The following is a 23,887-nucleotide window of genomic DNA, read 5'->3' as shown; positions in this document are numbered from 1 at the left end:
TCAGTCAGTCGGTACAGTAGTGACACATGAGGAGTACAAGCCCTCTGCACACACTGCCAGCAGCCTCCTCACCACATCCCCTCACAACATGCAAATACCCAGCAGCTGCTTCGCGCCGGCTTAGTCTGGCTGACTGAGCCTTGTGATTGGTTGCCAATGACGTCAGCCGTTCGCTTCTCCAGCCTGTACCGTTCCACTGTCTCCACCCACCGCAGAACCCGTCCTATCAGGAGGAAGCTAGGAACCCAACTCGACCACGCCCAATCCTTGCTTGAGGCGAACTGTCAGTCATCGCTTTCCAGCCCCGCCCATTCGAATCAGTCCCCCATACGCTGCGAGAAAGAGAAAGTAATATTGTCGCAGCTGGAGATGAATGAAGCCAAGTGAATGGGACATTCCTATAGGAATCAATAGCTGCAGGAAGAGCGCCAAATGCTGGGGGGAAAAATCATCTCAGCAAAGTAAGTGGGTGATGCCTGTGGGTTTTTAAAAAGAAAGACAGAGGGTTGCAGGCACCTGAGGATTACAGTTTACTAACCCCCCCCCACCCCCCAAAGAGTCATGGTATTTCCCTGGGACTTTATTACTACTGTGTAGTGGGTTTGTGCCACTGTATGGCTTATTGTGGATCTCAGCAAACTCAGTGGGGATGCCAGGGGGATACTGGGATGTGAGAGGCTGGTAAGCACCTGATGATTTCAGTTTGCTACCCCCCACCCTCAGGAGTCATGGTATTGCCCTGCTACTTTATTACCAAGGTGCAGGGGGTTTATTATAGGAGTGAGAGGCTGGCCAGGCAACTGCTAGGAGATTGCTGCATTGCATGAGGTGGGTACCTTCCATTCTGCTCTTACTTTATAACCTTCTTTGCATTCAAGGAATGGGGTATGGGATAGGGATGGACAGTGCTGGCAGTGACACATATGGTGCAGAATTGTTTTCTCTCTCCTAATTTACTGGGACCCCCCTCTCTCCAATGCACCATTACTATCTGCAGAATATCTACTATATTAGGAGTAATTCACGTCCACAAAGTATTGCAGCAGCCCCTGTAGTTCCATCTAATGCTTAATACAAAATATAGGTACATTTAAAAGGCAAAATGTGTGATGTGCAGCCCACAGATTACACCGCCAACCCCCCAAGTCGGACCCTGACCCACAGGTTCTGATACAGGCGTCCCTGTCTTTATCTTTCTGCCCATCCATCAGCTGTCTGGACATATCCCCAGTAGTGGAGCTGCTACTGCTGCAGGGTTGCGGATGCTATTAGACTCAATTATGGCAGGAATCAATATGAAATAGGCATTTGTAGCTGTTAGCCAGACACTGCACAGACATTTATCTCTTAGGTGCTGAGCGTTTTGCACCGGGGAGAACCGTCTCTTTAACTCACTGCGTGTACAAGCGAATGCCTGTTGGTTCCACTCTACCTGCCGAGCAGATAATCACATTCAGCACATGGTTGGATGCATCTCAGAAAACCCGTATGAGCTTTGATTCCCAGAATGCATAACTTATTGACCTCCATTTGGAACTACATTTCCCAGCATCCTAAGCCAGCCTACAGATCATAACCCGGTTATAATCAATATATATGTCCAGTTGTACATACATTGTTCATTGTGACCATTGCTGCACTGTTTGTTTGCTTTCCTTCTTCCTTCTTTGCTGCAGCACTGCAGAATTGTTGTTGGTGTAATAATAATAATCTAGTAGCCTGCATAATGATCTGATTGCACTGCTTCCATTGCTAGCGCCAAGGCATCTGTAGTGTAGTGTAAAGCCTTGGCTATAGGGGGTTGATGGGACTTGTAGTTTAACAAATAGCTAGAGGGTGGTGCATTTTATATAAACTAGAGGATATCGTGCCCAACTGGCCTGGCATATCACTGCTTAGTATTGGGGCTTTAGATTACCTGTAGAAGTGTGTGTGTTTCTACGCTTAGTTAAGTGTGCAAGACGTGTGCTCAGCATTAGCTGATATCCTCTGGATCCATTTGGCATTTTGGATGACAGGCCTTTAATACAGGGAATATCTTTCCCTGCACTGGGCTAATTAAGGATTCCGTGTGCTGCTTTTACACACCCGTGAGCTTGCATGTTGTGGGTTGATTTGGACAATATTTTACTGAAGCCTTTATAAAGGCTAATGCTGTTTAAGCTGGCATAGTTACAGTGCACGTCCTCTCCTGGTATTTTTAGCTGCTGTAGATCCCAGCCATAAAAAAAGACGTCCCATTAGTTATCTCTCTCTCTTATACTTAGAAAGGGAGCAGACTGTGTGTCAGGCAGACAATGCAACATGCGCCTCTGAAAGTGGAGAACACGTATGATCATGTTTTATTTCATGGTTGTGATGGCTTCACTTATATCCATTGTGGTACAAAGGGAGACAAAAAGCTTTTAAACTATATATATATATATATATATATATATATATATACAATATCAAAACGGGGGTTGTGGGAGCACTCTAAAGGCTTTAAAGTATATATAAGTATAATAAATGCTATTGCATATGTACCCAAAACAGGGGTTATTTTGTTACAAAGTTATGATCATAAAATTGATAAGCCACCATACCACGTCAAGGTAAACCCCGAATGGCGGTCCCTAACTTGTTTTATATTTTATGTGCATTTTAGCATTACCTGTAATCAATGTCCATTGAACGCTGTTTTTTCACTAAGGGCTAAATCTATATATAAAATATATATAGTTTATTTTTAGTTTTGCTAACATTTGTTGAGTAGGAGGAGAGGGGGTTTAATATATCTGCTGCCTTGTAGTCAGCTTTGAACTACCTGGACTTATCATCCCTTCACTGCTGTTAATGTTTTAGGCATGCCCCCCCCCCATCCCTCGTCTATTGGCTGCCTCTGATTGAATAGAATGCAAAGTGCTACATTGGTTCTAAACATGGTTGGCTTTATCACTTTCCTTTGACTTAGAGCAAACACTTTTTGTATTCAAACATGTGATATCCCACATAAAGGTTCTTTCAGAGCGAAAAGTTGTACATGCCTTGATTATACTCAATAGCAGAGAAATCACCACTTAAAGCATTTAAATGGGTGTCAAAAATTGTCACTGTTTTGATACTAACAATTATGTGGGTTGTTGCTTCCCTTGTTCATTTTGTATGTTCCTCTCTCTTTGCCAGGCGGCGATTCTAAGTTCTACATGACTGGGCAGCTTGGCCAGCTTCCTAATGCCTCCATCCCCTTTAGACGACAGGGTTATAGTGGCACTCTCCAGGCCAGTTCGACCTCAGGTTCTTAACCTTTGTTTAGACTCTTCCTATTTTGAAAGCGCTTCCATCATCAACGACAGCCATAAGTCTCTTCTCAGCACAAGCGTAGTGTGTCTCAACGCTGCTAACCTGACGTATATGCCCTCATCCACCAGCTCGGCACGCTCTCTTGGTTGTGGATGTAGCAGTGCCAGCTGTTGTACTGTAGCTTCTTATGAAAAGGATAGCCAAAGCCAGGCGGTGAGCAGCACGACCATCACAAGTGGTGTTTCTGGACCATCAGCCTCTAGCTCTGCCAACCAAATGGTCAACAATAATGAGAACAGTGGTGCTTTAAGTTCAACTGGAAGCCCTGTGTCTGGTGCAACCAAGCAGTTTGCCAACATAAAAATCATTTACCCCAATGATCTGGCCAAGAAGATCACCAAATGTACAAAGACGCACCTTCCAAATCAAGGGCCTGTTATCATTGACTGCAGGCCTTTCATGGAATACAATAAAAGCCACATACAAGGAGCCGTGCATATTAATTGTTCTGATAAAATCAGCCGGAGGAGGCTTCAGCAGGGAAAGATAACTGTACTGGATTTAATATCCTGCAGGGAAGGCAAGGACTCTTTCAAGAGGATCTTCTCTAAAGAAATTATAGTTTATGACGATAACACCAATGAACCGAGCAGGGTAATGCCAACCCAGCCACTCCACACAGTGCTGGAGTCATTGAAAAGAGAAGGCAAGGAACCTCTTGTTTTAAAAGGTACCAGCAATTTTGCAACTGTCATATCTTGTATGCAGGGTGTTTGAATATGAGCAGCTATTCAGGGTCCAGCAAATCAAATATGGGTTACAGAGCAGTAGTTGAAGGAAGATGAGATAGCAGGAATAGTAAGATAATATAGCTACAGTAAGACAAGATGGGTCCAGTGGAGCAAGATGGCTTTGTTAGCTGGGTAAAAAAAAAATGGTAATAGTATGGAAAGGTGGAAACAGTAGGACTAGGTGGCATCACTAGGCCAAGATTAAAACAGTAGGGCTAGTTCAAAATAATAACATACAGTGCCACCAATAGGGCAAGATGCAGACAGTAGGGCAAGATGGAAAAAGTAGGGCAAGATGGAGACAGTAGGACAAAAGGAAGACTGTGAGTCAAGATAAAAACAGTAGGGCAAGATGGGAACAGTAGGGCAAGGTGGACACAGTAGGGCAAGATGGAGACAGTAGGGCAAGATAGAGACAGTAGGGCAAGATGGAGACAGTAGGGCAAGATGGAAACAGCAGGGCAAGGTGGAGATAGTAGAACAAGAGGAAGACTGTGAGTCAAAACAAAAACAGTAGGGCAAGATTGAAACAGTAGGGCAAGATGTAGACAGTAGGTCAAGATGGAGACAGTAGGGCAAGGTGGAGACAGTAAGGCAAGGTGGAGACAGTAGGGTAAGATGGAGACAGTAGGTCAAGATTTTCACAGTTGAGCAAGATGATGTCAGTAGAGCGAGATGGTATCAATAACTCTTTATATCAGTGTTGTCTTCTGTTGTATTTGTTGAAATATAACTCCCACACCAACAATGAACTGCACTTTTGGAGGGGCATTAGTTGGACAGCCCTTATTTATCTAAACAGCAGGCAACCCTGCCAGTAATAGATGAAGTTGTACATATGTAAATAGTTGGGCATTTATTATACAATGTGTGCATGTTTCATTATTAGACAATAACACAACCTCAAGGTTTTCAACCTGGACAATCTTTTGAATATTTTCAAACCTTGAAGTTATAATATTATAGTGAGCGACACACATCCCCAAATGGCATTTCTAGTTAATGTTTATCCTGGCATTACAGATGGGAAATTCTGGGCATTTTAAATCAGTCTGCAGCTTTGTGCAGGTCTCCTGGCTGCCCTCCCATTGGCAAAGAGAATTATAACAAACCTCCCTGCCCGCTCACTGTTGGGATATCTTTAAAACATTGAGTGTTTGGGTTGCTTGGCCTGGCGCAGGCTTGGAAGCTACCCAGCTTTTTCTCTTGGAGTGCCCGGATAGACGATACTTTTACTCATTTCAAATCCACTGACCTCATATTGCGTGGCGCTAGATGCTCTGGGGGGCTACCTCCTATAACCACCCCCTCTCAGCTTGTCCAAGGAGTAAGAAATCAGCAGTTCCTGGTCAGTACAGTACAGGACTCATTTCACTTTGTGGTTTAATCACCTTGATTTACATAATTGTGCTTGGCTGTGGATACATTTTAGGAAAAATATACCTTAAACAGATGGCTTATTGTGTGTCCAACTGCCGTATTGTTTTCTCTGTATATTATAGCATATTGTATGCACGGAACATATCTTCTCGGTGTAATTGTTTTTATTCTTCAAATACAGTTAGGCTTATATTTTGGGGGGCAGTGGATATTTACTGCCCCGGCTAACCCTGTAGCATTGGGACTGTTCCTACTGTTTCTATATATGTTACCTTGTTATGAGCTAAAGGGGCCCAGCCTGAAGGCCAGTTAGGGGGAAATTTGGGGTGAGTGTTTATTTGTGCCCTGGGTACCCCTGGAACTATAGCAGGGTGACTGTTACCCCAATGTTTCTATATATTTGTAACCTTGTTATGAGCTAAGGGGGCCCAACCTGAAGGCCATTTAGGGGTAGATTTGGGGTGAGTGTTTATTTGTGCCCTGGGTACCCCTGGAACTATAGCAGGGTGACTGTTACCCAATGTTTCTATATATCTGTAACCTTGTTATGAGCTAAGGGGGGGCAGCCTGAAGGCCAGTTAGGGTGGGTTTTGGGGTGAGTGCTTATTTGTTTCCTGGCTACCCCTGGAACTATAACAGTGTTGATTTTTAGGTGAATTTTAACAAAAAATGCGAGCATTTGTCCTAAAATCCCTGTTTGTACTGGCAGATGATAGCCTGATTTTAGGATTCATTATAACACAAGATGCCTCATAGCTGTAGAAGGTCCCTTTTTATTAGGTCACCGCATTAATGCCCAAATATTGTTTTTCCCACGCGCATTGTTTTGGGTGTGTGCAGTTCACACCTTTTACCCTTGACTTGTTCACACCCATTTCCCACGGGCTGATCTGCCTGTTTGCACACCTTATTATTTTATCTTTTTTCCAACTGCTGTTTTTGTTTGCTGAATAACAAAACATTATTACTTAATTCAAATGCAGTAGAGATTATAAAGTATTTATTACAACCCCAAGTAATACTGTTTGATTTGAGCTTCACCTTATTTTGCATTGCAATTAATACCTGTATGTTACACCAAACAGACTAATCATAACCTCACAATAAGGAAGCCAAATAATTTACTGGCCATGATCATATGCATCACACACTTGTTCCACATACCCCATAATCCTTCCAGCTGTTAGACTAAACCCAAATATAATGCAGCATTTAAATGTTTTACGCCTTTATGTTCACATCACTGGGGGGGGTATTGGGGTGTATGTACTATGGACTAGATGTATTGGTATCTACCTGTTTTTGTAAAAAGACCCATTTTTCTTGTTATGCAAGATGTGGGGTGTTATATTTTCTGTGACATGATTAACTGGAGTAAGTCCTTTGTTTAGTAAGTATTGACTTACCGGCAGAAAACTGCACCGGCCGGGGATTTTTCTAGGGAGCAGATTTTCCTGGGCAAATGCATGCGCAGTAGAAGAAATAGCTGACTTTTAGTTAAAGTTTGGTTTTTTGTTCTACTGCGTATGGGCAACCGCGCAAAAAAATAGGAAGCAGAAAGATCTCTCCGTGGTGCTCACTGGTATAACCCTGGACCGGTGCAGTTTCAGGTAAGTCAATATAATCACTTGGGGGTCAGGGTGCCTAACATTTGGAACCCCCAAGTGCAAACAGACTTTCCTTCTCCTTTAAGTAAGGAATGGTTTGGAGACTAAACTAGTCCTGTGCTTAGTAAACATGGTCTTATCATCTGGTAAAGTAATCCAAACAAGTGGGTCTATGCCCAGTTTTACCACCCAAACCTAGTGGCAAAACATTGGATCTTACTATGGGCTGATAGGGATCTGTCAGCAGGACCGCCATCAGAAATTGCAGGGCCCTATACGAAAAAATTTCCTGGGCCCCCTGGGCTGCGCCCACCACAAGCCCCACCTACAGGTCTGCCCTCCCCACAGACTAAAAAAAAAAACATTGGTGGCTATGGTTCCCACATGTTAATAAAAAAATATTGGTGGTCAGGGCCCCCCCATTGAAAAAAAACATTTGTGGTCAGGGCCCCCCATTAAAAAATATTGTTGGCTAGGACCCCACATCGGGGAAAAAAATTGGTGGCCAGGCCCTCCCCCTCATGTTATAAGAAAGTTGGTGGCCAGGGCCCCCCTTAAATGTCCATGTAAAAAAACTTGCCCCCCTAGAAGTTTAAAAAGAATTTGGTGCCCAGGGCCCCACCACACAACAGGGACCACAAAGGGTTACCTTTAGGGGGCCCTGCCATGCTGTACTTACTTCATTAGCGTAGCCCACCTGCTGTAAGTGAGATGCCAACTACAGAAGGGAGGAGGGGAGCACAGTTGGCTGCATCTTCTTCCAGTGACAACATTTTCTTCCCTTATTGGTCACAGAATTTCAAGTCCTGGTAAAGCTGCATGGTGATTGGATGAACTGGAGGAGATGTTCAAACCTCAGCTATCCAATCCCTGAGCAGCTCAACCGGGACTTAAACTCAGTGACCAATAAGGGGAAGTAACAGACAGAAGATTCCTCCCCTTGTGCTCCCGCCCTGCCTTCCCGAAGTCAGCAGCTCTCAGAAAGTAGGGGGCCCGGCTAATCAAGAAAGTGCGACATGTCCGGGCCCCCCCTACCCTCGGGCCCCCTGCAACTCTCCCCCCTGTCCCCCCCTGCTGCCCTGCCTGTCAGACCAAATCAACAAGGCAATGTGGTTTTCACCTGATGTGATTTCAAATCTGCTTGATAGATATCTGTGAAGTTCTCATTCATCCAGGTCATGATATATAGATAGTTATCAGATTGACTTTCAACTAGATATCTGTCGGAAGACCATTTGAAATTCCCTCATACATTGGCTGATGAGCTCAATTAAGTGCTGGAGTGTATGAAATCTTCTGTCCTTTATATAGTAGGGAATGGCTGGGAGATATCTTCTGTCCTGTTGCAAATATATCTGGCATCATTTGGGCTGAGATATCTCCCTTCTTAGTTCAGTAAGGACCATGGAGTAAAATGTTCTCCTCCCCCCCACGTTTACTAAAGACTTGAGGCACGGTCCTGTGGTCAAAGACATTTTGGGGGAGGGTTTGTTGATAATCTACCATAATAGTCGAACATCAAATGTTTCTTTGTGTTATTGTTTTATAGTACTTTGTGCTGTTTATAGAATGGCAATGGATAATGATAGTGCGTCCTTGACGTTTATTTTTTACCAGATATCAACACGTGTATGTATTGCATATTTCTTTGATTTATATCCTGGGCTTGAGTTGAGGATGGATATAGCTGAGTCATTACATTGTCTAGACCTTTTTTACCCGTGAGCAACATTCAAATATAAAAAGAGTTGGGGAGCAGCACAAGCATGAAAAAAGTTCCTGGGGATACCAAATAAGGGCTGTGATTGGCTATTTGGTAGTCCCTATGAAGACTACAGGAGGTTCTGTTTGTCAGTACACCTGGTTTTTATGCAACCAAAACTTGCCTCCAAGCCTGGAATTCAAAAATAAGCTCCTGCTTTGAGGCCACTGGGAGCAACATCCAAGGGGTTGGTGAGCAACATGTTGCTCATGAGCCACTGGTTAGGGATCAATGACAAAAGACTTAGCTGGGTGTTGCCAGGGACTCACAGAATGTGGCCAGTTGTGATGTGGACATGGCCAAAAATTCTCCGAAATCTGCATTAGAAGTGAGTGATTGTATATTAACTGTAGGTGGCTTGTATTCGCCACAGTTGAAAGGACTCCAGCTTGATACTTCCTGGGTTATAAAGCCACAGATTGTTACCCCCTTATAATATATTAAAATGTTTGCTTTCAAAAAGTTGACCATTACATGGGGCAAGGAGGCAGGTTTATTGTGGATTGGGCTATGGACAAACTTAACTCTTTCTGACTTGGATTTTGGAAAGTGTGAGCAGGCAGTCTTTAGTAAACACCCTCTTAAAGGGGACATATACCCACCTTGACATTTTAATGTAATTGCTCTTCTGAGCACATTTGAAATTTTATTTTAATTAAAAAAAAAATAATTATTTTTATTTCATGAAACTAGTTTCACACTTCCATTATCATGACTTTTTGACAGGGTCACCCCCTGCAGTTTCCCGGATAGCATGTCAGAAACATAAGTTATTGATCCAAGAGGTTTCCCTGACGGAGTAACACCGGGAGACACCTCATACATCAGTAAGCTTCTTGTGCTGAATAGAATACCAGTCATGATATTAGCAGTATAAAACTGTTCATATGACAACAACAAAAAATTGCAACTTGAAGAAGTGCCCAGAAGAGCAGTTATGTAATGTCAGCTATTTTCACCTGCTGCTGGATTGCAGGTCTCTCTGTTAAAGGGACAGCATCTTCCATGCCATTTCTTTTAAAGGGGACCTGTCACCCTAAGAAATAATTTCAAAATCTTTTCTATCATGTTAGTTGAGCAAAATAAACTTTACTTACACTGTATTTGTTGTTTACATTTTGTTTCCTTCTGTCTTGGAATTATACAATCACAGCAAGGAGGCAGCTGCCATTTTGTTGACACGGTTATTAAGGGAAATTATGTATCACCCCAAAATCTCGTGTATGCACCAGAATGGGGGACCTAATGTCCATGTGCAGTGCCCTACACAATTATAAAGCCTGAGGAGGGAAGGGGGAATGTGGGGAGAGCAGTGACATGTAGGAAGTGCTGAATGGAAAGTGAAAGTAATTGACTGCCCCTCCTCTATGCCACGGGCATAGAGGCGGGGCAGGTAATATTTGATTGATAGTTTAGATATTTAAACACCTTTGTAACAGGTAGGGATGTTTAAATGAAATCAATTTTTGGGGTTCCATATTTAATTTGCAAAGGACTTTCATTATGCAGCTTTTTATGTGTAGGTGACAGGTCCACTTTAATTTAGTCCACAAAAAAGAATTCTGCGCCTGATTCCAGTGCCAAAATTTGTTTAATTTATTATTATTTTTGCCTCTGAACTTCACTTACCCATTAACGTCTAGCTGAATGGCTCATTAAATATTCCCCTTATCTGTGCTGGAACGTCAGATAATTGAGGTCTTACATCTGCATCTGCCCCTTTTCTGCATTGAATGAAATAACAGATGCACATGCTGTAGATTTGTCCTTGAAATGTCCTTGTTTTATTTGGGGAGGGGCTGGCTCTTTATATTTCAGACATTATTTTCATAAAGCACACGTACATAATCAAAGGCTAAGACGTGGGCTGACAGATCACAAATTCATTGGCCTTTTCCTCACTTCATTTTTTTGTTCCTTGGGGATTAAAATACACATTTCTTAGCTATATGACATGCTGTAATTTTCACTGATGTGCCATTCTCGTTAAGCCAATCCAAGCTTGTCACTTCCGTGTCATAGAGGACATCGCCATGCCACATAGATAGTATGACTGTTGGCTCTTAGATTGAGCTGGAACTCGTTGAAGGTCACGGTGGGTGTCAACGGCTGTAGGTTCTAGAAGCTTCTGAAAAGTTTCCCAAGCTGTCAGCAGACTGAGCCATATATATAGATGGCAAGGTCTGGGACTTTAAAGGGAAACTACTGCTATAATACCAGCTGCTGCTCTGAGATGCTTTGAAACAATCTAAAAATGCGAAGACGTTAACAGTGTCTATTCTCAAGCATTGTATATTGCTTGTCCTGGGCACTGACATGTAGATTTGTGGCCCTAGTACATTGTATTAATGTTTCAGTGACATGCATACTAAATAAGTATGCAAAAAAGTATGACAAAAAATCAACAATGTGGCACTCACTGTATTTTATTTATCTATTAGAGGGATTGTTCACCTTTAAATTAACTTTTGGTTTGATGTAGAGAGTGATAATCTGAGATAATTTGCAGTTGGTTTTCATTTTTTATTATTCTTGGTTTTTGAGTTATTCAGCTTTTTATTCAGCAGCTCTCCAGTTTGTCATTTCAGTAATCTGGCAGCTAGGGTCCAAATTACCCTAGCAACCATGCATTGATTTGACTTAGAGACTGGGATATGGATAGGAGAGGACTGAATAGAAAGATGGGAAATAAAAAGAACCAATAACAATAAGGGGCAAATATACCTATGGTCGAATATCGAGGGTTAATTAACCCTCGGTATTCGACTGTCGAAGTTAAATCCTTCGACTTCGAATATCGAAGTCGAAGGATTTACCACAATTCGTTTGATCGAATGAAAAATCGTTCGATCGAACGATTAAATCCTTCGAATCGTTCGATTCAAAGGATTTTAATCCATCGATTGAGCGATTTTTCTTCGCCCAAAAAAAGATAGCAAAGCCTATGGGAACCTTCCCCATAGGCTAACATTTACTTCGGTAGGTTTTAGGTGGTGAACTAGGGGGTCGAAGTTTTTTTTTAAAGAGACAGTACTTCGAATGGTCGAATAGTCGAACGATTTTTTATTCGAATCGTTCGAGTCGTAGTCAAAGGTCGAAGTAGCCCATTCGATGGTCGAAGTAGCCATAAAAACATTCAAAATTCGACGTTTTTTTTATTCTATTCCTTCACTCTAGCTAAGTAAATGGGCCCCTAAATGTATAGCCTTAAAGAGTATTTGTCTTTAGATTCTGTCACTGACCCCCATTTGAAAGCTGGAAAGGCAAAATATTCAAAAACTACAAAAAACATGAAAACCAATTGAAAAGTTTGTTAGATTTGGTTATTCTATTACATACTAAACCACCACTTTCCCTTTCAGAGCCAAGGCTTTTGATCTTAGGGTTCTAAGACGCAAGGAGTTTTATTTGGAAATATTAACATTTTTTTACTTCTCATGTGTGGAAGTTCAACTCCTACCTGGTTGCTAAGGTATAATTCCCTCTATCCACCAGACAGAGGGAGTTAGAATGGAAGAGCAATAGAAGAGAATGATGACTGTTCAAAAATAAAAATAACAATCATTATGAACTCCTTGTTGATCTGTTTCTTTGTTGCTGTGGTCACTGATCTCCCTGGATACAAAATAACAATTTAAGTTGCAGGCTGGGTATAGGGAGAACTGATATAGGTCCATCGACAACAAAATAAAGACAGATATCCCCTTTAATATTCACACATGGGGCAGCACAAATGTTAGGTATGTATTTAGGCTTCATCCAGTTGCATTCAGTTTTTGGATTGCTTGTTTGACGAAGGTTGTATTTATTTATATAAATGTTATACAGGTATTGGACCTGTTATCCAGAACGGATCTTACAAATCTTTCCATAATTTGGATCTTCATACCTTAAGTCTACTAGAAAATCATGTAAACTTTAAGGGGGTTCTTAACTCCGAATGCAAAAATCACGAACAATTCATGATTTTTTTAAAAAAATCGAACTTTTAAAAAATCACAAATTTTTCGGAATTTATTAAACCCTGAAGATGAAAAAGTCAGAATCAGAAAATCCAGCATCTGTCGAGGTTGCATAAAAGTCAATGGGAGAAGTTCCAATGATTTTTTGATGTGCGATGGGTTTTGTGCAATACCCTGAAGTTTTCTGAGTTTTTGTGCACAAATCTGAGTTTTTGGGTGAAAAAAATCTGATTTGCTTTGAAGGAAAATGTAATAATCAACAAGCGCAAAAAACCTGAGCGATTTGATCTGAGTTTGTAGCAGAAAATAATGAGATAAATTCAGACTATGATAAATAACCCCCTAAATAAACCCAATAGGCTGGTTTGGCTTCCAATAAGGATTAATTATATCTTAGTTGGGATCGAGTACAAAATACTGTTTTAAAAGAAATCATGTTTAAAAATGTGGATTATTTGGATAATTGGAGATGGCCTTTCCGTAATTCTGAGCTTTCTGGATAACCCGGTTTCTGGATAACCGGTTTCCGGATAACGGATCCTATACCTGTGTATATTTATTTTGGAGATAATATACTTTGCATCTGAAAAATGTATATTTTATTCATTATTTGTAGTGTGTCAACATTTTCTGCAGCACTTGACAGAGATTATACATCATTGAATCCCGTTAGTCTCTGATCCAATGGAGCTTACAGTCTAATGTCTCTATCACATCAAGTCAGGAGCCAACTAAGCTGCTTTGTGTATTTGGAGTGTGATAGGAATTTTGAGCAAAACCTGACACAGGAAAAACATACAGATTCCTTACAGATAGTGCCCTGGCTTAAATCAAACCTTAAGTAGTATGTCTATAGGCAAGACAGTGGTTCTGTCTTACTTTACATCTTTTAGGGTAAGGCAACACGAGGAGATTCGGGGAGATTTTGTCGCCTGGAGACTAATCGCCTCGTCTTTTGCGCGACTATCTCCCCGAACTGCCTCTGCGTTTTTCCCCATAGGCTAGAATGAAAAGTCGCCTGCGCTATGCACACGCGGGGATGCATTTTCTATAGTCTCCTGAAGTTGCATTCGCATTTGATCGAATTTGATTTGAAGTTTTTCTCCAAAAAAACTTTGATTTTTCAAAGTCCACTTATTGACTCCAAATAGACTAAAACAGCAATTTGGCAGGTTTTAGATGGCGAATGGTCGAAGTCGAATTTTTAAAGAGACAGTACATGATAAATTTCGATATTCGAATTTTCGAAATTTTTTCAAATTCAAATTGAATTTGGACTATTCCCTAGTTGAAGAACACAAAAAATTGCTTGGAATTCGAATTTTTTTCATTGGAAAATTCACCTCGACCTTTGATAAATCTCCCGCTAGATGTTGCAAAATTGTAACATTTCAGAGTTTGCACCTGAATTCACTGAGCTTCCAGACTCAGAACATCAGAGACGGGGACATTCAACTTTAAACTTAGATTTTGGAAAAACAAAAAATAAATAACGGAAAGTAATTGAAAAAAGTCTTTATTTCTGGGGAACAATCTGAAAACAACGGAACTGTTAATCAGCTTTGCTTCTGCACAATTGTTACAAGGGATACTGTCATGGGAAAAACATTTTTTTTTCAAAATGAATCAGTTAATAGTGTTGCTCCAGCAGAATTCTGCACTGAAATCCATTTCTCAAAAGAGCTAACAGATTTTTTTATATTCAATTTTGAAATCTGACATGGGGCTAGACATTTTGTCAATTTCCCAGCTGCCCCAGTCATGTGACTTGTGCTCTGATAAACTTCAGTCACTCTTTACTGCTGTACTGCAAATTGGAGTGATATCACCCCCCTCCCCCCCCCCCCAGCAGCCAAACAAAAGAACAATGGGAAGGTAACCAGATAACAGCTCCCTAACACAAGATAACAGCTGCCTGGTAGATCTAAGAACAACACTCAATAGTAAAATCCAGGTCCCACTGAGACACATTCAGTTACATTGAGAAGGAAAAACAGCAGCCTGCCAGAAAGCATTTCTCTCTTAAAGTGCAGGCATAAGTCACATGACCAGGGGCAGCTGGGAAATTGACAAAATGTCTAGCCCCATGTCAGATTTGAAAATTGAATATAATATAAATCTGTTTGCTCTTTTGAGAAATGGATTTCAGTGCAGAATTCCGCTGGAGTAGCACTATTGACTGATGTGTTTTGAAAAAAACATGTTTTCCGATGACAGGATCCCTTTACAGTGGTCAGAACCAGTAGTGCAGCTACTATACAGATACAGCATTCAATAGAAATGACATAATAATAATAACCATTGCCATTTTTAAAATTCATATATATTGGCTTAGAATAATAATCTTCTTTCATTATACTGAGTTTTATAAACAAAACAAATAAGCCACCGGTCTGCTTGAACAGAATGGTATTGACGGCCGTTGTATTTTTGGCTGTGTATTTTTTGCACAGTGTAATTCAGTCCTGATTTATTGCTGGGACAACTGATCCCTTGTTTTTATGTTTGTAAACATTGGTTGCTAACGTGCCAGTCCAAGATTAAACATCCCACCCCGTGGGGTAGCGCACATGCCTTCTTTGGTGGTGCTCGGCAGGCCAGCAGCTCCCTCAGTAAGTGCATCATCACGCTGGGGATAAAATTGATCGGAGAATCTCGGGAGTATTGAGATTAGATTACTAGCGCAGTTTATAGGTCTACTTGCTGTCGATCCCGACACGGCACTAAAACATTATGAAACATTTCTTTTTCGGAGCTATTAAGAGAAATATATGGGATGTTTTACTTTTTTTTTTTACGGGGGTGTAAATCCTGTCACATGTAAACTAATAAGCCTTCTGGGTTTATGGTCAAACATTCCTCGACTATACCGGACTGGTATTTTGATATTAGTAAAAATGGATGCAAGTTTGTACACTGTACGGCCAAATGTTTTGGGGCATCTGCATGCCCAACATCTCATTCCCAAAGCAACGGGATTAACATGAAGTTACCCCTCCCTTTGCTGCTATTATAGCTTCTACTCTTCTGGGAAGGTTCCCACTAGATGTTGAAACATTGTTGCTGGGAGTTGTTTCTATTCAGAGCATTACAATGAGGTTGGACAGTGATTTTGGGGATCAGGCTTTGCTCACAGTCAATGTTACAATTCATGCCACAGGGGTTCAGTTGGGTTGAGGTCAGGGTTCTGTGCAGTCTGGATCTCAGCAAATCAGTTCTGTAGGGGCTTGGCTTGTCCAACATCTCATACGCAAAGAAAGGGGATTAATGTGAAGTTGACCCTCCCTTTGCTACTATAATAGCTTCTACTCTTGGGAAGGTTCCCACTAGATATTGGAACATTATTGCTTCCATTTAGCCACAAGAGCATTGCTGTGAGGTTGGATACTGATTTTGGGGATGGATCAGGCCTTTCTCAAAGTCAAGGATACAATTCATGTCACAGGGGTTCAGTTGGGTTGAGGTCAGGGTTCTGTGCAGTCTGGATCTCAGCAAATCAGTTCTGTAGGGGCTTGGCTTGTCCAACATCTTATACCCAAAGAAATGGGATTAATGGGAAGTTGACCCTCCCTTTGCTACTATAATAGCTTCTACTCTTTTGCGAAGGTTCCCACTAGATATTGGAGCATTATTGCTTCAATTCAGCCACAAGAAAATTACAGTGAGGTTGGGATGTTGGGGATCATGCCTTTCTCACAGTCAAGGTTACAGTTCATGCAACGGGGTGCCGATGGGTTGAGGTCAGGGCTCTGTGCAGTCAAGATCTCAGCAAACCCATGCTGTAGGGACCTGGCTTTGGACACAGGGGCATTATTGTGCTGAAACAGGAAAGGGCCTTTTAAACTGTTTCACAAAGCAGGAAGCACGGAATTGTCAAGAGTGTCATTATATAATGTAGCTTTGAGGTTGGCTTTCAATTAAACTAGGCGACCAAGCCCAAACCATGTAAAACGACACCACATGATTAATTCTAGTCTGCCAAACTGTACAGTTGACATTATGCATTCGGGCAGGTAGTTCTTCCAGTACCTGAAAATAAAGTATCCTTGGCAGCAAAGTATTCTACAATGCCTTGTTAAAGTGTGCCCTATTGCCCTATTTCAGCTTGGATGGCTGCCCCTATGGCTGCACAGTGGCGAACTCATAGCAATGGGCAGCCCTACAGTCTGAGAATCATAGCAATAAAGCTACTGATGTTGTTTATACAGGAAAGTGTATTAAACTGCCTTAGAGTACAACATGCATCTGAGACTCTTCTGCCCAGTCATCATGCCCAGAGCAGTGCAGGGTAGTCTGTATATTGTACAGGTATGGGACCTGTAGTCCAGAATGCTCGGGACCTGGGGTTTTCCAGATAAGGGATCTTTGCGTAATTTGGATCTTCCTACTCTTAGTCTACAAGAAAATCATGTAAACATTAAATACACCCAATAGGCTGGTTTTGCTTCCAATAAGAATTAATTATATTTTAGTTTGGATCAAGTACAAGGTACTGTTTTATTATTACAGAGAAAAAGGAAATCATTTTTAAAGATTTGAATTATTTGTATAAAATGGAGTCTATGGGAGATGGCCTTTCCATAATTCATAACTTTCTGGATAACGGGTTTCCAGATAACGGATCCCATACCTGTAAAGCCTGTCAAGCTCACAAGCCTCTAGTGTCTAAACTACAGCTTTCAGCATCTTGAGACAGCAGAAATCTACAGCACCATAGGAATATGTGGCCACAATAAGTATTTAACAGTGGAGCAGTTGGTCCAGGATGTCCAACCTGTGACCCACCCGGCTCTGGCAAAGTTACACTGTTATAAACTACAAAGCCTAGGCTTTACAGCCCCCGCCTTTACTGTTTTGCAGGATAGTAGTTATCTAGATGTTCTCTACTTGATGCACAGTTACTCCCAGCATGCTCTTTTTACATTTGGGTTCATTCAGTCTGGTATGCAGAGTCAATGACAGATGCTCGGTAGGGTGTTGTTTATTCATTATTTGGGCACTGTCCCAGCAGAATACAGCAGTGGGGCTGTGCACTGAATGAGAATTGATTTATTGTAGTATTTATTATGCATGCAGTCATCACGGAACATAAAAGAATAACAAAGTGTTGCTCGAGAATTTTCAGGGAAAATTGGCAACACCCAGCGGGCTCTCTGCTTACAACTCGGGGCTAGTAATTCTGCAGGTCACATATAGGATGTAACGACTCACAAACCATCCGCAAAGGTCTAGTAACCCATAGCAGCCAACTCCAAATACCAGGTCAGTCAATGGCTGATCCATGGGCTGATCTTATGGTGTAATTTGGACTACACACTGTGTAAAACATAATTAATACCTGCCCCTCCACCCCGAGCACTAATTAATCCATTGGCGAGCAAAAGGAGGCAATGGGCAACCGGAGAAAGCCATTAAAAGGGGCATGAGGTTGTTCCTGCTTCCTACAAGCAAACTGCACAACCACTAAGGGTTACTGGGCAGCAACGTTCATGTTATATTTTCTGTTGAATGATTTCAGGTCTATTTTCGGCACCCTTACCCTTCCTGGTGTTGCTGATATTGTTGGCATGTCTGGTTTATTTTTAAGGGTTTTTTTTTTTCGTGCAAGGCTTCAACACCCCCAAGGCAGAGATGACTGTGTTGCACGAAGACTGGACGTGAACGCTCTGCACTTTATTCTAATGTTTGTGGCTGTTTGTCATAGTGCAGAGGCTGAAGGGTGAAGGGAATCCAAACCTTGTTCTGGCTTTATCGCAGATTGATTTTTGTGTAGTTAGATAATTTAATAATGTACCGTCCTATTTGACATAAGTTAATTCAGTTCGGTTATGTAGAAAATGTTCAGAAATTGTATTTATTTTAGAAATATATATATTTTTTTATCACACAGACATACCTATTCCAGAGATTGTAAAGAAACTGTGATAGTCTGTGTGCTCACTGGGACCAGTTCCCTAGCCCCCTTAGGCTCATCATGTCATGCAACTGCTTCCTCCCTCTGTTGTGAAGTGATGGATTCTGGGACCAGAAATCCCTCTGCTTCCCAGAGAAGCTGTGCATTACCCTCTTTGGAAAGCAGAGGGGCTTAAAGTACAAGAATCCAAACAATGTAGCTATGTGAGGGATGGGTTGCCTGCCACTGTGAGCCTAAGGGGGTGGTCCCAGTGAGCACAGATATATACTATTATGGTTTCATTTCAATCCTTGGAATCTGGTTGTATTATTTTTGGACAGTTTTGACAGTAGACCACCATCAGTAGTGGGTCGTGGTCAATACCTCACCCCTCTGAGCATGTAGCAGTAGTTGCAGGATTAAAAATCTTTACGCTTCATTGCATTTTGGGTTGTCATTAGAAATAATGGGACCCCATTCTGTATTAGATCAGCGCCTTCACAGGGCCACTGGGTGATGGATTTTCACTGCGTATATCAAACTACTTAGCAATGTGAAAATGATTTTTAAGAAGCAGTTTTGAGATGTAACAGATGCAGATACAGCACTGGCAGATACAGGAGTGTGGATGGAGTGTGTAACAGATCTCGGTTGTGTTTGTGTAACATTCAGCGGCTCAGGCCAATGATCTCTAACTCAAGTCTCCCATGAAAAGGAAAACAATTCCATTCCAGAGTCTATTTACATTTACTTAAGCTGCAGAATATAAAGTAAAAGCACGGACCTAGGTGTGTAACATAACAAAACAGATAAATAATGCGACTCACTAAGTTGGCTACAGACCTGCCAAATATAAATGAGTTCTATACAAATAATGCTGCTGAACGTGTAAATAAAGGATATTAAGTTTGCCTGCTAATATACCCAACTACAGCGCTGCACCCCAGCTAAGATGCACTTCAGGGGGTAGGATTCATCTCAATCCAACTCCTGTGAAAAATCCCATGATTTCACCAAATTCCAAACCCAACCCCTGATTTGATGCATCCCTACTGGACGATCCCCAAATATAACAGTATAATAACTTGATTTCCACTGACTGCTGGGAAGCTGTAATTGCCTGTCGAAATGAAAGCATTATGTAAGTAAGAAGACATAATAGATCAATTTGACAAGCAGATTGTCCTATTTGGCCACCTATGTGCATAGCTAACTCTAAGCAACTTTTTTAATTGGTCTTCATTTTTTTTTTTTTCTTATAGTTTTTTAATTATTTGCATCCTTCCAGCTTTCAAATGAGGGTCACTGACCCCATCTAAAAACAAATGCTCTGTCAGGCTACACATTTATTATTATTGCTGCTTTTTATCACTTATCTTTCTATTCAGGCCCTTTCCTATTCATATTCCAGTCTCTTATACAAATCGGTGCAGGGTTGCTAGGGTACTTTGGACCCTAACAACTGGAAAGCTGCTGAATAAAAAAAAAGCAAAATAAATAAAAAATCACTAATAATAAAACATTACAACCAATAAGCACTTGTCTCAGAATATCACTCTCGACATCATACTAAACGTCAATTTAAAGGTGAACAACCTGGTTAACTTCGTCTCTGGTTTTTTTTCGTCTCATCCACACCTTGTTCAGTAATGACAAAAGGCAAAATAGGTGCCAACTTTATTTGTCAACTCCAAATCTCCCTCTGCTGCTGTACAGAATATTTCTCTTTTGTGTAAACAAGTTCATGTCCTCATGCTACAGGATCTGGCTGTTGAGCAAACATCACACTTGTTCAGATGCCTTCATAAATCATCTTTGTAATGCTCCAGCTATTGCTGAACTACCACTCCCACCATCCTCCATACCCCCTAAGCTCGGTGGCAGCTACAGCGAGCAAATATTTTCATATTATACCTGTGGCAGATCAATGGCAATCGAGTTGTAACTGATCCAACGTGAAAATCAATGAACTGCCATCTGTCATGCTCTCTGTGTTTGATAACAGCGTTTTTCTGCCAGACTTTCTGTTTCCATGTAAATAAATGATCTAACTCCATCGGGAGAAGTGGATTCTGTACATAGGGAATGTGCTGAGCTCGCTTCCTCCAAGTAGAGAGGATGGATCTGCTGGCGCTTCTTTCCCTCTGTTTAAAGGAAAAGTAAAGTTGAATCACTATGGGGTTTCAATATGTTGGGAACCACCAATGAGTCAGTCACTAGCTTTGTCCTACCGGCCCTGGGTACTTGCTTGATGAGCACCACACTGTCTTGTTGGATCCAATTATTATCTTGATGAGCACCACAGTGTCAGTTTGATCCAAGAGGCATATATGTTGGGGGACAATTAGGGGAAGCAAGCAGAGACTGGCAGTGTGGAGCAAGTGGTGGGGATTTGGAGTTAAAGGATAACTAAAGCTTAACTAAAAAACTAAAAACATAGCTAGACATGTTATACATTTTTTTTTGGGCTTCTGTACCAGCCCAAGGCAACCACAGCCCTTTAGCAGTAAAGACCTGTGTCTCCAAAGATGCCCCAGTAGCTCCCCATCTTCTTTTCTGCTGATTCACTGCACATGCTCTGTGCTGCTGTCACTTACTGAGCTTAGGGACCCACTCACAATATACAGTACACATAGAATAGAAATGTCACAATATAAGGCTGATTAGTAATTAATACAGATAATTACTACATGGCAGCACAGAAACCAGTGCAATTAGCATCAGAATTTAATAATCAGCAAACCTGTAGCATCAGCTTATATTACAAGGGAAGCTCATTTTCTGCTGGATAATTAGTGACGAGCCCTAAGCTTAGCTTCTCAACAGCCAATCAGAACCCACTGAGAATGTGAGTGTCACAGACACTTTCCAAGATGGTGACCCCCTGTGACAAGTTTGAAGTCCTGGATCATTGCTGCTATTGACAAGCTGAAACTTTAGGCTGGTGCAATAAGTTCACTATATAAAATATGGCATATTTAGCCATATTTATTTTTAGGTTTTAGTTCTTCTTTAATATGGACATAGAGGGCGTGGGGACATTGTTGTGCAAGTTCTGGGTCAATCAGTATTGCCTGGGGCGCCCGGCTCTGTTCAAAAGACGTACCCAAACCACAAAATTACTAATTTGACAGTTGGCGCCCATAGAGTTGTTTAATCTTTGGTTAGTCTCTCTTTTCATTCAGCCCGTTCTTTTTGACCTTCACACGTGGATAGTGATAATAATAGTTCATGTAATTAAAAATAGCTGATGATCCGTTGCCAAGAGAGAACTGACTGAACCTTCATATCAAGGGGAAATTCTCCATTATAATAGCAAAAATTCATAAATATGGAAGTGGACCTTACAATAAACACCATTTGAGAAAATCATTTATTCACAACTTTACCATTGTTTGACAACCATTTTTTTTGTTTAAGCCACCCTACACCAGTTTTTTTAATGGCAAAAAGTAATATGGAAACCCGTTATCCAGAAAGCTCCAAATACAGGAAGGCAATCTCCTATAGACTCCACTTTAAACAAATCATTAAAATGTTTAAACATGATTTACTTTTTCTCTTTCTTAATAAAACAGTACTTGATCCTAACTAATATATAATTAATTCTTAATGGAGGTAAAACAATCTTATTAGGTTTATATAGTGGCAGATTTCTTAAGGATCGAGTTGAAAATTTGAGTTTTCAAGTTTATTTTTTTGAAAAAATCAGAAATCGATTAAAAAAAAATAATTATTATACCCCGACCCTGGAAATAGCTTGAATCAGGGGCGTAACTACAGAGGAAGCAGATCCTGCAGCTGCAGAGGGCCCAGGAGATATAGGGGCCCACAAGGCTCTAAATAATGAGCTATTTCAACATACAGTATATTGGTAATAAAAGGACAACCTCTGGTTATGTTGGGGGCCCTAAAATTAATTTGCTGTGGGGCCCAGTAACATCTAGTTACGCCACTGGCTTGAATCCGAAAATACATAATCTAAAACCTGTTGAGGTCATGTAAGAGTCAATGGCAGAGGTCCCTTGAACCATTTGAAGATGTTAATAGGCTTCATGATGTTCAGGTTTTTTCCAGGGTTTTGCCCCGAAAAATCTATCAACTTGATGGATTGATCAATTTTTTTAGATTGTTAACCCCGAACTTGCCGAACCCGAGTTTATTCCATTCGAGTTTTTTCTTAAACATTCGAGTGGTGAGTTCATTCGAGGTATAAAAAAACTCTAAACTTCGACCTTGGACAGGTCCCATACCTGTAGCACACTTTCTCCAGTTCAACTACATCTTCATGGATTTGACGTTATTAATGCAAACATGAGAAAATCTTACATGGACTTTCAAATATGCCCAAAACTGAACAAGGCTGAATTGGATATTTTACCATGTGCACGTTTTTATTTACTCCACTATTATTACATCCTTCCCGGGGTAAACTTTGAGAAATTTGTTAAATTTTGTTTTTCATTATTACATTTGTTTCTGTTCCAAGCTTCACTCGCAATGCACATTTGTTCTAATGAAGTCTATAAATCAATCTCAACCTATCCGACCCCGTCACACACTTGGCGTGGGGCAGTTGCACTGGGCCAGATTTGCAGAAAGCACTATCATTGTCAGGCTCTGGGTTTTTTTTTATTCTTTCAGTTGGGTAAACAAAATCCCGAGCCACCTGTTAGCATTACCTCATTCCTTCCAAGGAACATAGCCGCACAAGAACCATTAAACAAAGTCGTCGGTTTTTTTCTGTATTGTTTGCTCGGAGCTGATGTCATGCCAACTGATGTCATTGTGTGCTTTTGTGTGGTCGCCCTAGTAACTAGCAGGTGGAAAGCCTAAAGTTGATGTCATGGTAAGCAAGAGGTGCAAGAAATGTAAGCAAATGTAAAGCTGTTGGTTGTACTCACTTGAGTCAGTTACCCTTGGTCGCGTACTGTTTTGGAAAGTCTGTGCCTCATGGTTAATATTAAGTAAATATTGTAAACTCTCAACATTTCTCAAAAAAAAACCCTTTTTCTCATGATCAAGAAAAGTTTTCCTGCAAGAGCTACAAAGTTGCGGCATTCGGTCCCAGAAGCCACTGTACTGGCAGATACAATAGATTGTTTTCAAAAAAAGTGCTGGATTTTTGGATTCAGAAAGGCAATTTCCCTTTTTAAGGCAATTTGGGAAAGATATATATATATGATATGAGTACAGGTATACGGTCTATT

The 23,887-nt window shown here is 41.0% G+C and overlaps 1 protein-coding gene across 3 annotated transcripts in view; it reads left to right on the top strand.

Annotated features, from left to right (window-relative positions):
• Positions 1–316: 316 nt before the first annotated feature.
• The window catches only part of LOC108716469 (dual specificity protein phosphatase 10), a 31,454-nt gene continuing 7,883 nt past the window's right edge, over positions 317–23,887 (top strand). The window contains exons 1-2 of one of the 3 annotated variants that reach the window (XM_018262626.2): positions 317–461; positions 3,166–4,012. In XM_018262626.2, the coding sequence (XP_018118115.1) occupies positions 3,214–4,012 (799 nt within the window). In that variant the 5' untranslated portion in view covers positions 317–461; positions 3,166–3,213. Of the gene's footprint in view, positions 462–601; positions 829–2,307; positions 2,330–3,165; positions 4,013–23,887 lie in introns of those variants that run through there. The other 2 variants (XM_041562551.1, XM_041562552.1) reach the window with 2 other exon arrangements.

This window comes from Xenopus laevis, chromosome 5L (genome assembly GCF_017654675.1).
Source record: "Xenopus laevis strain J_2021 chromosome 5L, Xenopus_laevis_v10.1, whole genome shotgun sequence".
Classification (NCBI taxonomy): domain Eukaryota; kingdom Metazoa; phylum Chordata; class Amphibia; order Anura; family Pipidae; genus Xenopus; species Xenopus laevis.
This window is presented reverse-complemented; position numbering and strand designations above follow the sequence as displayed.